Here is a 16,477-nt window from a genome sequence, read left to right as displayed (position 1 = left end):
GATCGTGTTTACTCTCTTGGCTCTTCTTTCAGTCCAAAATTATAGTTTTTTTAATATTCATACATATATTAGTTCTGCTGTTAGATTCACTGTTTCGAAGGACAGGGATGGTGCCTTAGGTATTTTTAAATAAATTTAAATAAGCTTATAGTGCCTTGCCCATATGGACACTTTTTTTTTTAATTGTGGTAAAATATACATAACATAAAACTTATCTTTTTCAAAAAAATTTTACCATCTTTATGTGTTCAGTTCTGTGGCATTAAGTACATCCTCACTGTTGTGTTACCATCACTATCATAGATACTTTTATTAAAATACTGGATGGCTGATCTTCTAGACCTTGAATTTTAGGTTCACATTGTCTAGCCTCCTTCACTTACAGTGAAGATGCTCAGGTCCAGAAAAGCTGCATGATTTGCCTTGCCACCCAGCTAGTTACTGGTCATAGAGAGAGAGCTAGAATCCCATCTTCTGACCCTTGAAACAGTGCTTAATATTTATTTAGTTAACTTATCATAAAACTGAGATCAACCATGTTGGCAAGAATCATTTTTCCCCCACTCCCATTTAATACATATGCTACTCTTTCTAAATTATAAAATTGTTAGTCAGACTATCTTGTTCACCAAATAGTCTGGTTTATGATGAGTTACCATGTGTGTTATTCACAAATGATCTAATTGAGGGTTTGCAAACTCTACCTTCAGGGGCTGATGATAAGTAATGGAAAATTGGGAGAACTGTAGAAGTAGACAGTGACTCCCTAAACACAGTAAGATTCAGTTTTCTTATTTTGATAAACACCTTGTTAGCCAACTAATATGGGTCTCTGATTTTGCCCTTTGGCTGCCATTTATTTGTGTGTCCTTGATCTGATTCAAATAATTAGAAAGTCTTAATGTTAAAGCTGAACTGAATTGTAAACTCTTTTAGATGATTAGAAGGACAGTTTAAGACTCAAAATAGCAAAAATGAATAGTAGCAGCAACAAGGGCTTTAGAGCCAGAGAGATAAGGGTTCAAACCTGATTTCTTACTTCCTGACTGATTTAAATTTGGGCCAGTCAACTCTCCTAAGCTTCAGTTTTCTCATCTGTACAGTGAGACTAATACCACTTCCTCACAGGGTTGGTGTGATGATTCAGTGATGAGATGTACGTAAAGCCCATGGTTACTGGCTCCCTGACATGGCCATAGCGTCCCCACTGGGGCCTCGCTTAGCTTGGTATGATAACTGAGGAGACCTTTAGGTTAAAGAGCCTTAGCTGATAGAATGCTAGCCAGAACGACATTCATTAAATTGATAAAGCTGAACATTAGCACTTTTGTGTGGCTGCAGTGGGCCTAAGCTGTTTGTTACATATAATCCAGGGAGTAGTGAAGTCAGAATAGATAAATCAAGAAAAGATTTTCATTTTCAAGAATGGGTTAGGGCAATATTTACCTAAGTATACTATTAGAGGGGATTTTAGATGATATAAAGACATTTTAATTTAAATAATTACGTACTTATCAGAAAAAATAGAACTAGTACATCAGATCCATTTTTGTGGTATTTGGGGTTTTATGATATAATTGTGTAGGATGAAGCTGATGAGGCTTGCTTAAAAATTACTTGCTTTAAGTTGACTAGAAATGTTAAGTAATTAGTAATTTAAGTGTTACAGAGCTGTGACAGTAGTCCTGATAGTGGTGCTTGATGATTGAAATGTAGAAGGCACTGGTTCAGATGTTTCTACATAGAGGGAGAAAGATCAGCAGGACACTGCAGTCCCCTGCACTTGTAACTTGAGGGTGACCTGCAGAGGTTTTGGCTCCGAATCACGGCCTCTCAGTTCCTTGGAGGCAGTGGTTCTCGAAGTGCGTTTTTCAGACTATGCAGTAGAATCAGTGTCATCTGGGAACTTGTTAGATGTTCTTGGACTCTACCTCAGACCTACTGAAACAAACATTCTGGGGAGGGTGTGGCCCAGCAATCTCTTTTAACAGGCCCTGCAGTGATTGTGATACACACTAAAAACTGGAAACCACTGCTCTAAGCTTTTGCCCCACTGCCCCAAGATGCCTAGGACTTCTTTTTCCTCCAAGATAATATTAAAAGGACTTCAGAGTTTTAGTGTCAACAATTCTGTTTCAGTGTTCCAAGCTCATTTGGTAGGTCTTTTTTCTCTCCCTCTTTCAGATAATCCAGAGGTTAACACTCCACAACAGGATATCCGAACTATTATTGGCATTCTAACAACAAGTGATGTCAGTTACTAGATTAAAGGATTCCTTCTCTCCATATCAGTAGGAAAAATGGGCTCAGTATTAACTTATTTTTTCAATTTAGACCTAGCATTTCCTTTTCAGTACAGGCTAAATGAGTTAATGTTCAAGTGCTTTTTAAAGTGCAGTGGGCCATCTGCTACAAATACTCATATTTATTTCTACTTAGAAATGTCTTGGGAGAATCTGCCAGTATTCCAGCAAAATAAAAATGTGATATGGACTTTGTTAAAAGTTGAAAATTTGGTTAATGAAAGTTTGCATTTTTTTATTAACAAAAAAGGTAAATACAACTGTAAGAGTAACATGTTCATTGTAACTTGCCACATTAAAATAAGGGGAAAAAAAAAAGAAGTAAAATAGATGTACCTGAATGGAGGACCATACAGTTTTGTAAAATACCAATTGAGAATGTAAATTGCTTATAGCTGCCCAAAGACTGGGTTTTTCTATTTAGTGGTAATTGGTGTTATGGTTGTATGGTTGTTTTTGTTTTTTGTTTGTTTTTGCTTTTAGGGATGCACTAGAGATTTTTCTTTTTAAAGAACTAGATTTATTTCCAGAAATAGGCTCACAGACATAGAAAACAAACTTACAGTTACCAAAGGGGAATCGAGGGGGAGGGATAAATTTAGAATTTGGAATTAATGGATACACACTACCATATATAAAATAAACAACAAGGACTTACTGTATAGCACAGGGAACTATATTCAGTCTTGTAATGACATATAGTGGAAAAGAATCTGAAAAAGAGTGCATATATATGCATATAACTGAATCACTTTTCTGTACTCCTGAAACATTGGAAATCAACTATACTTCACTTAAAAAAAAAAAGGTAACAAAGCAAAGAACTACATTTATTCCAACCTTTTTTATTGATGTAACTGTTTTGTGAGTGCAAGATGACAAAATAGCTTTCAGGACTGCTTTTTCTTTTACCACATTCCAAAGTTAACACATCCCAAAGTTCTCAGTAATAGAAAGAGAATAAATTGACCTAAAGAAGAAGTGAAACTTCCTTTGGAGGAGAATGAACTTTTTGAAACATATACAGAAATTTCTAACATATTCAGTATAATTCCTTATTAGCAACTAGTTGCTGTTGTTCTTTTAAATCAAGATCCCCTGAATTAATCTGTGATAGTGATGAACTTAATAGGAACTCATTGGGATCTTACTCAGTGATTAAGGAAAGTAAAACAAAGTTTATGATATGAATCTTCTATAGACAAGCCTTAGATAGTCCTTAGAATTGGCAGAAGCTTAGGCCATACTCTCAGACCTTCTCATTTTGGATGTAGAGAAAGAATTTACCCATTACCTCAGGTTTTGTCTCCCCACACAAGCAAGTTCAATGATTTAACCAGTTCTCATTTAGCTTACTGATTGGGCCAGATTGATTAATGTTGATTTTGATTGTACAGGAGAATATTAAATGAAATGTTTGCAGCAAATTTACTCATCAATCCATTCATTCCTTCCATAGATATTTGTTAAGTCCTGACAGTATTTTAGTACCATTCCTGTTACTTATCGCTGTGTAAGAAACATTTCCAAAACTTAATGGCTTGATATAACTGTTTATTGATCTCTCATGGTTCTATGGTTTCACTGGGCTCATTAGTGGGGAAAGAGGGTCATATTGGGTCTCATGAAGTTGCAGATAGGGTCATCTGTAGGCTCAACTGAGCCAGACATTCAAGATGGCGTCTTCACTCACATTTCTGGCTCCTCAGTGCTTTTCTAGTGCATCCTTTCTCCCCAGCAGAGTATCCTGGACTTCTCATATAGTGCTTAAGGACTCTTAAGAGAAAGAAAGTGATAACTGCTAGTTTATAGGCCAATCCAAAGGGAATGATGGGTTCTACCTCTTAATGAAAGAATGGCATGAAACAAAAAGAGAGAGAAGGGGTTGATGGTGGTCGTCTTTGAAGAAGAGCTACCACGGGTATTGAGTACAAAGATAAAAAAGTCGTTATCTCAGCTCTCAGAAAGTTTAGACTAGTTGAATTTCTTTGAATAGCGAGAATCATAACAATTCATTATTTTCTTATTTAAGTATTGTAACATTGGTTCTTTTCTTGAGACACCTTAAATTTTAATGTGCATCATGTTAAAAAATTGTTTTCATTTCTGAATTACAGGTTAAAGAATTCAATTTCCGAGCCAAATGTATCTATACTGCAGTGATGGTGCGAAGAGTAATTCTGGCCCAAGGAGATAATAAAGTTGATGACAGAGATTATTACGGTAACAAGCGATTGGAGTTGGCAGGACAGGTGATTTAATTATTTTATGTCAGAGATCTTATTTTGTTTTCCTCAATAAAAATTAATTTAGCATTTATTTTAGATAGGGAGGAAGAGACAGCTGAATGGAATGTAGGTTTTCTGTATTTGAAGTATACATAAACATTTCACACATGACTTACTATTTCTTTGACTTAAGAATTTCTTTAACTGTGAAACTGTTTTAGTGCTTTAAATGTGTTAATAGTATGTTACCTGTATTACATCTTTAGTTGAGATGTTTACGTTCATTCTGTTTAATGTAGGAAATGAAGTATGACTTTAAGTAGTACCATTTATTCAATTGACAAATATTTATTAAACCCTTTGTCATGTGCCAGGCATAGTTATAGGAACTGAGCATATGGGGGAAATAAAACACAAAGGTCCCTTTTCTTTTAGTCTGTATAGTCTGGTGAGAGCGAAAGATGATAAACTAAACAATCCCCTAACCTTTCTGATGACATAGTAGAAGTGGGTTAGTGAGGATGTCATTTTAAATCTTAGCCTGATAAATTATATCTTATTTTGAGAGTATGTATCCCTTCCAACTGGGTAGCAAGTGTCTAAAAGTCTTCAAAACTTCATGTTTCAGCATTTAGATCAGAAATTGCCTTTAAATCAAAGCTAGAATACAGACCTGGCTGCTTTTGATATTTTCTATCTTTGGGTTTTAAAGAAGTACCTTGGCGTGGTGGTCTCTGTTAATGTCCTACTTAGGGTTCACTAAGTTCTTAGGTCTGTACTTTTATGTCTAACCAAATATGAGACATTTTTAGGCTTTATTTCTTTAAATGTCTTTTTTGTACTATTCTCTCTTCTCCTTCTGACTCAAATTATACTGGTAGGCCCTTTGATATTGAGGCTCTGTTATTTTATTTTCAGTTTTATTCTGTTCAGATTGGATAATTTCTATTGGTCTGTTTTTGGGTTCACTTACTTTTGCTTATGTTGTCTCTAACATGCTATTCACTTGTCCAGTAAATCTTTTAGTTTAGATACTGTATTTTTTGGTTCTAGAAATTTCATTTGGGTATTTTTTAGCTTCTGTTTCTCTACTGAGATTTCTTGTTTGTTTATTACTACAACCATCTTTTCATTTACATTCTTGAATTTTAACAGCTGTTTTAGAATTTTGGTCTAATTCCAACATCTCAGTCATCTTAGGATCAATTTCTTGACTAGCTTTTCTCTTGAATATGGGTCATGTTCTCCTTTTTCTTCATATGTGTAACTATCTTGTATTGTATCCTAAGGGACAATGTGGATGATGAATTGTAGAGACTCAGAATTCTGTTTTATTCCTCTGAAGAATGTTCAGGCTTTTGTTTGCTTTAAGGGAGTCAAGTTGTCTGTAAACCTCTGAATTGTGTGTCCTTGCAGCAAACAGCTGAAACATTCTGTTTAGTTCTTTCAGTTATAACTGGAACATCTTGCAGCCCAGGATTTATGCTAAGTTTTATAGTTCTCCTTTGGGGTCCTTTGTCAGGGGCAAGTTTGGAGTCAGATTTTACAATTTTAGAAGAAATTGTATAAGGGAATAAATTGTCTTTGTTAGTATGAAGTATATTCAAAGCAGTATGTCTTCTTACTCAGGGGGATTTAATCAGTTAAAAGGGTGAGTTGCTACAGAAATTGACATATGCCTGCCTTTGTGTATGTGCTTCTTAGTTATGAAAAGTTTCTTGCATATAAGACTATAAATAACATGTGTGTATTTGTGTATTAAGATTTATAAAGCAAATATTCACATATCCCAACTCAGCTTAAGAGTGAACCCAACACTAGTGTGTTTGAATCTTCTGTGCACCTTCTCCAGTTCTCTGCTGCCCCTCCCTTCTGTCTGTTCTGAAGGCTTTGGGCAGGTGCCTGCCTATTTACCTGGTGCAAAGCTATCCCAACATTCCTGAGCACTTGCTGTGAGGTTGGGTGAAGAACAGGTTCACGTCTCAGGAGCATCCCTCAGCAGACCTGAGCTTCAGACATGGGTTTCAAGGCTTATTAAAGTATGAACTGTTACTCAGAATCCTGATACTGAAATAGGTAAAAGTTGAGCCCCTCTGGTTGAGGTGGGGTATAAGGGCTTGTTTCTCTGCTTATTTGCCCTTCCCCTGAAACTCTGTGAAATTCATAAACATAATCTGACTGCTCTGCAGAACCAGGTGTGGATTCTTCAGGAGGCCTGTCAGGGTCTTTGATGACCTGGCCCCTGTGCGCCTTTCCAGCCTCATCTCATACCTGGGCGAGCTGCTCACTTTTTCCCAAACACACCATGATGCTCTTTCGTCCTCTGTGCCCTTGAGCTATGCCTTCTGCCTAAGTCGCCCCTCCCTCGTCTCCCCTTCTCCTTCCCCATCATGAAGAGCTCCTACCCATTTATCATTCTTTGAGTCACCCTCTCTGAAACCATCCGTGAACCCCAGGAGTAGTTAGTTGCTCTGTCTTCCAAAAGCCAGTAACACTTCATTCAGGTCTTTATTTGCATGTTGAGTTACCTTATAGTTCTCTACTTGCACACTTCTTCCCCTGCTTTAGACTGTAAGCTCACTGAGGGCAGGAACCATTTATATTCATCTTTCTATCCCCAGATAAAGTGCTAGTCACCAAAGATGCAATAGTGAACGAGACTTGATGAGTCATCTGCTCTCAAGAGCATACATTTTGGTAGGGGAGGCAGACAGTGAACAAGTAAACAGTAAATAGATGTGATAATATTAGATGGTCATAATGTTCAAAGAAAATCAAAAACAGGCTAATTTATGTTAGAGAGTTGGGATGTTGGGAGGGGGATGAGGTGTTACATTATTCTGGTCAGGAAAAATCTCTTTGAAAAAGTGACATTTTAAGCTGAGCCCTCAGGCATTTCAGCTAAAACCTGAGTGAGGAGAAACCAGTCTCACACAACCTTGGAAACTGCATTCCGTCAAGAGACCCACACATTCCGTCAAGAGACCCACACAAGCATGTACATCTCCAGACAGTGCCGACATTGAAGGAAGTGGAAGGAGACGAGAGGACCAGTATGGCTAGAGTGTGTGAGGTGTAGCGGTGATGAGAACCAGCATTGTAGGCCACGGGAAGGGGTTTGGATTTAATTTTACATGCAGTGGGAAACCATGAGAGAATTTTGATCAGGGAAGTCTGATTTTCAGTTTAAAAGATCTGATTTGGAGATGAACAGGCCAGGAATGGACCAGTTAGGAGACTGACAGTACTCCAGATGACAGATGATGGTGACAGGAATGATAACAGCAGGTATTAATTACCACATCTAAAAATTTTTAAACTAGAATTGAAAAACTATAGCAATCTTAGGTTTGGGGGGAAAAGTTAATGTGTTAAATACTTGGGAAGTTCTTTTTGGTTAGTGGCTGATGCTAACAGGTGGGTTTTTGACCACCTTCAGATTGACCACTGCTCAGGGAGTTATACGTATCCCCACCACCATCAATCCCAATTTTTACAGTTTTTTTAGTTGGGGAAAAAAAATCCTGCTGTTAAATGAATCCTTTTTTAAAAAAGTTAGTTGTGTGGAGAACTAAGGAATGGAGTCGAGAGGGGAGAGGAAAGACTATCTTGTTGCTTGAAAAATTAGAATTAAAAAGAAGGTTCCCATGTGCAAGGAAACATTGCTTTATGAACAACGTAAAGACATAAAAGGCATTGTGTTGGCAAAAATGTGTAAAAACAATAGCTGCTAATTTCACACCCCATGGGATGAGGGAGTATAAATGTGCTTCAGCTTTAGATAACGGAGCTGTATCCACTGGCCAAGCAGGTTCACAGAGCTTTCCCTCAGTCTCTTGCCACCAGAGGGCTGGCCAGCCAGCCGCCAATAGAGGTGTTAGCAAAACGTACCGATTTCGGGCTTAATCTTTTCACTTACCTTTTCTTTTTTGGTAATGTGTTCATTATTTGCTGAGCATTACTCTATTCTTTGTCTGCAAATTTTTTGTTTCTAATTCAGCTTGCTTTGTATGGATGAGATATGGAACGGCACCAAAATCCGGCACCCTGGAAAGCCAGGGATTTCCACCCTGTGACAAAAGAATGCCGTCTTGACTTCAGAGATTGCCTAATCCCAGCTGTTCTGATAATGTAATTAAGGCTGCCTAATGTCTTTAATTTTGCAACCAGTTTGTGTGAAAAGGAGAATTTGGCACTCTGAAGGCTTAAACACTAAATAGCAATCTCAAGACGCCTAATTAGAATTCTCTGACATTAAGCTAATTGGTGAAACTGTATTTCAGAAGCTTAACTTCTTTATTAATTTTTTTTAGCATTTTCATTGAAAATCAATTGATGAGCTGTCAGCATTTTTTCTTAAATATAATTTGCTCTTTAGTGCTCCTGTCTTAGGCAGGCTGAAAGGCCTCATATGAGCAATGAAAGGTATTGAATATTATCACCAGCATTCCATTCCTTTTAATCATTTTACTCTTGACCTAAATAATGTGGCTTATTGTGTGACTTGGCCTTGTAGCTCCTCACTGCTCTGTGAACTGGAGAACATTATTTCTCTTAAGTTGAAATTTTAAGGGTGGAGAAATTTATTAATGAGGCAGTAGTTTGTTGAGTGTGCTCTTATTTTTACTTGTTTAGTACCAGGACATTTCCTTGTAATCAGGGCTACAGCAAATTCAGCGGGGATCCAAAAAACTTTGTCATAATTTGAGACACAAAAGTCTAAGTGTAAGAGACTAATTAAAATAGAGCTGAGCTTTTGTGGTTTAGGTTGAGGGCATTTGCTTCTGTTCAGGATGATTATTCAAATTTCTTTTGCCAGTTTCCACAGGAAGTTGCTGAAATGGGCTTCTTCATCCCTTTCCCCCACCCCCTGCACCTGCTTCCATCCCCATATTCTTTCTTTCCATGAGGGAAACTGCTGGGTCTGAGTGGAAGAAAGGATTAAGCTCTCAGAGGAGGAAGTTTTCTTTTTAGAACACTTCTGACATGGTAAATTCAAGTCCAAGATCCTGGCTTTCCCATCTGCAAAGCTGGTTTTAGAGGAAAGGTGGAATGACATGTCTACCTTAAGAGGGAAGAACATAAAATCACATTGCACTAAGGAAATGCTTTCTTCAGCAGTGACTGGAAGAGGAGACTCGCTGGCTTTGAATGTCTTCTTCATTATGAGTCAAAAAAACTACCTGTGGTTATCAACATTCGAGGATACAGTGTAGAATGTAGAAAACTTTTAGCTTATAAGATTTCACTGAATTTCAGAATTCCTGTTTAAGTAAATAATGAGCACATGTATAATAGCCCCAAGCATTACATTACTGTTTTAAGTACCTTAGATTCCTTTTGGGTTGTCTGTATTTTCCATATTGATTTTAAGGTTTTTGTATACTTTGGATCCAACTTTTTATCAGTTGCGTGTGTTGTTGATATCGTCTCCCAGTTTGGAATTTTTTTTTTTTAACTTCATGAGGTCTCTTAATTCTACAAGTTTATAATTTTAATTGTCAATTTTATCACCCCTTTCTTTTTAATAGTACTCTTTGTATTTTAAACTTATGCCTTTGGTATTTGTTCTTTAGTCTATCTGGAATCGATTTTTGTGTATGGAGTGAAGTAAGGAATGCATTTTCATTTGTTTTTCAAATGAATAAGCAATTGTCCTAGCACCATTTTTTGGTCTTTCATTTCCTTACTGATCTGAAATGCCATCTCTATTATATGACAAACTTTAACATATGTGTTGTTTGCTTCTGGGCTCTTTGTTCTATCCATTGGTCAGTTTATCTATGCATTAATTAGTTCATTCATCTTCTTTTTCAGAAGTGTCTTGGCTATTTTAGGGTCTTAGCTGTTCCATATAAATTTTAGAGTTAGCCTCAGTCTTCATTAAAAATCTAGGGACCTTGATTAGAGTTGCATTGGAATTGTCAATCAGTTTGGAGAAAATTAGTAATCTTTAAATATATAGTCTTCTCATCCATGAATATTTTCTTCATTTAAGTTTTCTTTGGTGTCTTTCAGTAAAAGTTTATAATTTTCCCTATGAAAGTCTTACATCTCTTTAGTTAGATTTACTCCTAAGTACTTTAGGGGCTTATTTTTGTAGATTTTTTAAAATAAAAATATTAAGAAAAATCTCAAACATATACAAAAATCGAATAGTAAAATAGTAAAATAGCTCCCATGTATTCATCACACAATTTTAATTATCAGTAGAAGTCATCTTTTAAAATTTTATTTTTTTATAGAAGTATAGTTGATTTATAGTGTTATGTTAGTTTCAGGTATACAGCAAAGTGATTCAGTTAAACATATATAAATAAATTCTTTTTCAGATGCTTTTCTATTATAGGTTATTACAAGATACTGAATATAGTTCCTGTGTTATACAGGATTACCCTTGTTGGTAATCTGTTTTATATGTAGTAGTGTGTATGTGTTAATCCCAAACTCCTAAATTGTCTTCCTGCTCCTTCTCCTTTGGTAACCATAAGTTTGTTTTCTATGTCTGTGAGTCTATTTCTATTTTGTAAATAAGTTCATTTGTATCATTTTTTTTTAGATTCCACATATAAGTAATATCACATGGTATTTGTCTTTCTCTATTTGACTTCACTTAGTATGGTAATCTCTAGGTCCACCCATGTTGCTGCAAATGGCATTATTTCATTCCTTTTTCTGGCTGAGTAATATTCTATTGTGTGTGTGTGTGTGTGTGTGTGTGTGTGTGTGTGTGTGTGTGTGTGTATCACATCTAATAGAAATCAATCTTGTATCCTCCTCAGCTCTCCATTCCCCCCATTGCACAAACTGGATTATTTAAACAAGTTCAAGTTATCAAATCATTTTAGTATCTCAAATCACATTCTATAAATACTTTAAAGGTATTATATAGTAAAAAAAATGCTAAAAGGTACAATTAAAAAAAATCATAATACCATTTTCTCACGTAAAATTTTAAACAGTAATTGCTTAATATCATCAAGGATCTATTATGTATTCAAATTTCTTTGATTTCCTTATAAATATTGTTGATGTTTACAGTAGGATTGTTCAGATAGGATCCAGACATGTTTCACATATTGCATTTGGTTGATATGTCTCTTAAATTCTTTTTGATCTATAGGTTCTCCGTATGTGTGTCTCTGAAAAAAACTGGACCTTTTTAAATTTTGCTTCTACCCTTCTCTCAGTGCAGGTTACCTTTGCCTGGGACCATCAGCAGGAGGGCTTCCTGACCCTTCTCTAGCAACTTAAAGGTTTCTTTTCATGAAAAAGAAAGTCCAGGGAAGTAGACAGGGTTTTGTTGCTTGTTCCAACAAAGAGATCTTTCTCAGATCTGCCGTACTCCAGTCTTTCATGAGCACCCATGGAAAAGAATTTGTGAGTGAGTGTGCATCCTCTTGGGTCTGGAACGCCGAGGGACTGTAAGCTTTCAAGATAGCCCAAATTTTAGCTGATTTCTTCTTTTACGGCACACATCTGCTCTGTCATGTGTCGCATCTCTCCTTGAAGAGGCTTGACACTATTTGCAATTTAGTCCACCTGGTTGCCTGGCAGATTGCCTCTTTGTTAGAGTCATTTGTGATTTTATAGATGATTCATCTTTTAAAAAAATTATTAGAGTGGTAGGGATGTTGTCTTGTGGCTTTCTATATCCTAAGTGGAAGTGGAACTTGCAAAAATCTTTCTTAAGCTTTCTTCGTCTTTTCCAAATCCTAGCCTTCCTTCCACCTCTGCTATTCATCTATTCTGTAAGATCATTGATTAATCCTGTTTCCCACTAATCTCAGTGTAGGGGCTTAAACACTTTGATTTTTTTCCCCTAGCATAGCCTAAACTGTCTCATTTCATGCTTTTATATTGGTCTCTATTGTGTTTACATCATTTTCTGCTGATTTAGGTTTGTGGCACCAGGATCTGGTCTGAGGATTGGCATCCCCGGTCCAGTTTTCACTGGTCTGGAGAGTAATGAGTAAGGATAAATGGTGTGGGTTTCATCAGCAAACTGTACTTACCTTTTTTCATCTGAGATTATTTGCTTTGTTTTTCTTTGATGTTAAAATATCCTTTTTAAAATGAGATGATGTCCAAGTGTTGGATATTATTTTATTTTATAATCTTTTCAATGAGAAATACTACATACAGGAAGAGAAGTACATAAAACATAAATTTCAGCTTAACAAATGGTCATGAAATAAATACCTTTGTAAACAGCACTTGGGTCAAAAAATGAAATTGTTCCAACACTCTAGAAGTACCCTACCCTCAGCGTTCCCCTACCTGATCTGAATTCTTTCCTCCACGGTATAAGCTCTAACCTGATTTTTATGGTATTTGTGTCTTTTCATTTTGCTACCTACTTATACCTTCCTAAACAATATCTTAGTTGTGCTGGTTTTTGGACCTTATTAGAGTCATATTATGCATATTCTTTTGTGTCTGGGTTCTTTCACTCAGTATTATGTTTTTAAGATTTATCCATGATTCTGTGGTTATTTTTTGTTCATTTTCATTGCTCTCTAGTATTCTATTACATATTTACCTATGCTACAGTTTGTCTAAATATTATTTGTGTGGTGATCAGTTTTTAGGTGATACAAATCATGCTGCTATGAACATTTTATATATATATCCTGATGCACATACAGACACATTTCTGTAGGGCAATGATTCTCAAGTTATCCTTCCCCCACCAGCATCACTGGCATCTCCTGGGAACTTGTCAGACATGAAAATTCTTGGGCTCTACCCTAGACTTGTTGAACCAGATACCATAAGGTTAGGTTCAGCGATTTGTGTTTTAATAATCTTTCAGTGTGATTACCCTGCATGCAGAAGTTTGAGAACCAGCAGCTACAGAGGAGATACCTAGGAGAGGAACTGTTGGGGCATAGAGATGGGTAGATAATGGCAAACTGGTTAGTGGTTGTACCAGTTCATATTTTTACCAGTGATATAGAAGGGTTCAGATGGCACCTATCTTTGGTGTTGTCAGACTTTTTAATAGTAATTCTTCTCCCCTGATTTCTTTTGAGTTTTAATAATATTTATTTGTAAAATTAAAAGCTAGGTCTCTGGTTAGTGAAGTCTCAGTCTGGGAGTGACTGGTATAAATTAAATGTTTTTGAATGCAGGCATTATGTCACCATCTTTGTTCTTATTCCCAGCATAGTGGTAAGCACACATAAAGGTACATACTTTCTCAAATTGAATTTTAAAAAACATATTTTTCAATTTTAAGCACTTTCTCCATATTGTTTTTTTAAACAAAGTTAAATAAAGACCTAAAGTTTAGTAAATAAGCTAGTGATACATTTTGAAAGTTCACCGTGTGCTTTTTTTTTCCTTAGCTTTTATCTCTTCTTTTTGAAGATTTGTTCAAAAAATTTAATTCTGAAATGAAAAAGATTGCAGACCAGGTGATTCCTAAGCAAAGAGCAGCCCAATTTGATGTTGTGAAACACATGCGTCAAGATCAGATTACCAACGGCATGGTGAATGCCATTTCAACCGTAAGTCTCCAGTCATTTGGGTGAAGTTTTATAACTTATTTTGTAAATCTGTTCACTGGGATAGAAATTTAAAGTACTTTGAGAATCTAGGTGACGTGTATATATATATATATATATATATATATTTTTTTTTTTTTTTTTTTTTTTTTAAGAATGCTACAAGTCACAATTTTTCTGCTTTGAAAGATAGTCTACAGTTTCGGTATCATCATAGGAATTTTGCTAGTATGTGACTTCATTGCCAAATTATAGTTTGTTACATGAGGCAGTTAGAAAATAGACACACTCTTACATAAAGGAAAACCTTTTAGTTTAACTGTTAATAACCATTCTTTCTGTGGATACTTTTCCCCATTTTTTTTCTGTAATAAAAGTGACATATTAGAAGTAGGTTTATTAATGATAACTTTTGCCTAAAGTAGTACAAACTGTTTCATTTCATTGTAGGTTTATAGTCCTCAGAGGGCCATCAGCTGTTCCTCACATGAGTGATGAATTCAGGCCTCAGCAGCTGCCGTGTATTCAAAGCCTCCGGCTGTTCATAAAGGGTTATCAGATAGGTTTTTGCTCCCTTTCTTAAAAGCGTCACAACTATAGGTCTATCTGATAAAGTCTGGTTCACGTTTTGCATGCCAGACATAGAATTAGTTTTATGGATGAGATTTTGTCTCAAGAAAAGAATAGTGTAGTATAACACTTTGATTCCCTGAACAATGAAAGAATTAGTGGCAGACCTGCTGCACTGCCTGACTTTAGAAATTTGCAGCAGGTCTGTTTGAGCAGCCCTTGCAGTAGCCGCTCTGTCTAAACCTGAGGTGCACCTGGCCTTGGGGCCTGTTTAGGCACGTTACATTTTTGTGGCCCAAACTTACCTGAAGGTGGATCCCTGGATTTTTGAAGAGAAGCCTTCAAAGAACACTTGAGCACACTTTTGTTAGAATGACTTTTTCTTGCTTTCTGACCCATGATTTTCAGGTCAGAATAGCTGTTTTGAGTAGTTCTTTTACCCCTAAGTGACACTGTTTCACCTGTGGGAAAGGACTGCTGCTTAGAAAAATCAGTGGTACCACGGTCTTGTTGCAGGTGTACCCTTGTCTGTTGGCAACCAGGAAAAGATCAGCGTCTGAAATTGTGAGTGTTGCCATATATACAATATTTTCAACAAGTAAATTTTCTCAGAGATTTTAGACCCTTTGTCTGTTTCTCCTCTCTGCCTCTTGTGAAACTCCTGACAAGTATTGGAACAAATTCTCTTGCTGAAGATCTTGGCTTCGCTCCCCATTTACTTCCTATGTGCCGACAGCTGTTGTCTTAGTTTAGTTCTGTGCGGAATATTTATTTACTTTTCTTGCTCTTACCCTCTGGCCATAAGTCAGTTTACTAAGTTCATTCTCATTCAGAGCATAGAGGGAGTTAACTGAATAGGCAATATAAGGAGAAGGTAACTTGTGGGATAAGTGTGTTTGCTCTGTTTCTCTGCTTTATAAAGCATAGAGTACTATAGATTTTAGCTCTTTCCCACCTTATCAAAAACCAAGTTTCTGAGATGATAAATCTTCACTGCAGTAATGACTAAATTTTAATGTGTGAGGCGCTCCCCTGAAGTCACATATTTTAATTCAAACAGATCAGTTTTTCTACTGTGAGGGTTTTCAATCTGGGATCCATGAGTTCTCCCCTGAAACTAAATGAAAATTTTATGTTTGTGGTTCTGCATGCATTTTTCTCAAGAGAACAGTCATAGCTTTCATCAGATTATCAAAAAACAAAAAACAAAAAAACCCCACTGTTTAGCAGATGTAATTTTTTCTCTTTTGAGTCAGATCATTGAATCAATCATTTTGACATTTTATTTTCTACTTTGCTTTTCTTTGCATATTGTTTTCTGTTAACTTATGTTACCACGAGTTGAAACAATTCCTAACCTTAATCTTTAAATTACCCTTGAGGATATTTAATGTGTGCAATTAATGTAACTATAAGATAATATATATAATATATTTCAATACATTTTATGCATAGGAGATAAAGTAAATTTAATGTTTAAGATTTATTTCATATGACTCTCTTTTAAGATTGACATGATAGCAAAAGAGGATGTATAATATTTCTTAATATGAACATATGTGTAGTTTTTAGCCTCGATTAAGAAGCCTATAATTATTCATTATCCCTGATAACTGCTATTAGTCTTTTTTTCTATTGCTATATTTTTCTCTAATTAAGACTGATTTTGGAAGACATACAAATGATGGCACATTCCAACATGAAATTATCTCCTTGAGCTTTAAGCTAGTTTTACCTTCAATGTGTGTAGAAATTGCTAGTGTTCTACTTGTTAGCTTACTGCTTCCAGTGGAAATCTCTGGTTGAACTGGCTTGTAATTCAGGATATAAGTAGTTCTTCAGAAGATAACTTGCTCTGATGTGATAA

At 36.0% G+C, this 16,477-nt stretch overlaps 1 protein-coding gene across 5 annotated transcripts in view; it reads left to right on the top strand.

Moving 5' to 3' along the window:
* POLR3B (RNA polymerase III subunit B) overlaps positions 1-16,477 on the top strand; it is a 105,331-nt gene that overhangs the window by 29,466 nt on the left and 59,388 nt on the right. For 4 of the 5 annotated variants that reach the window (XM_045506960.2, XM_045506961.2, XM_045506964.2 and 1 more), the window contains 3 exons: positions 4,421-4,555; positions 13,882-14,043; positions 15,127-15,174. In XM_045506960.2, coding sequence (XP_045362916.1) covers positions 4,421-4,555; positions 13,882-14,043; positions 15,127-15,174 — 345 coding nt within the window. The remainder of the gene's footprint in view (positions 1-4,420; positions 4,556-13,881; positions 14,044-15,126; positions 15,175-16,477) is intronic. The other variant, XM_010970465.3, reaches the window with a different exon arrangement.

This window comes from Camelus bactrianus, chromosome 12 (genome assembly GCF_048773025.1).
Source record: "Camelus bactrianus isolate YW-2024 breed Bactrian camel chromosome 12, ASM4877302v1, whole genome shotgun sequence".
NCBI lineage: Eukaryota > Metazoa > Chordata > Mammalia > Artiodactyla > Camelidae > Camelus > Camelus bactrianus.
The sequence above is the reverse complement of the archived record's forward strand: the minus strand, read 5'-3'. Positions and strand labels throughout refer to the sequence as shown.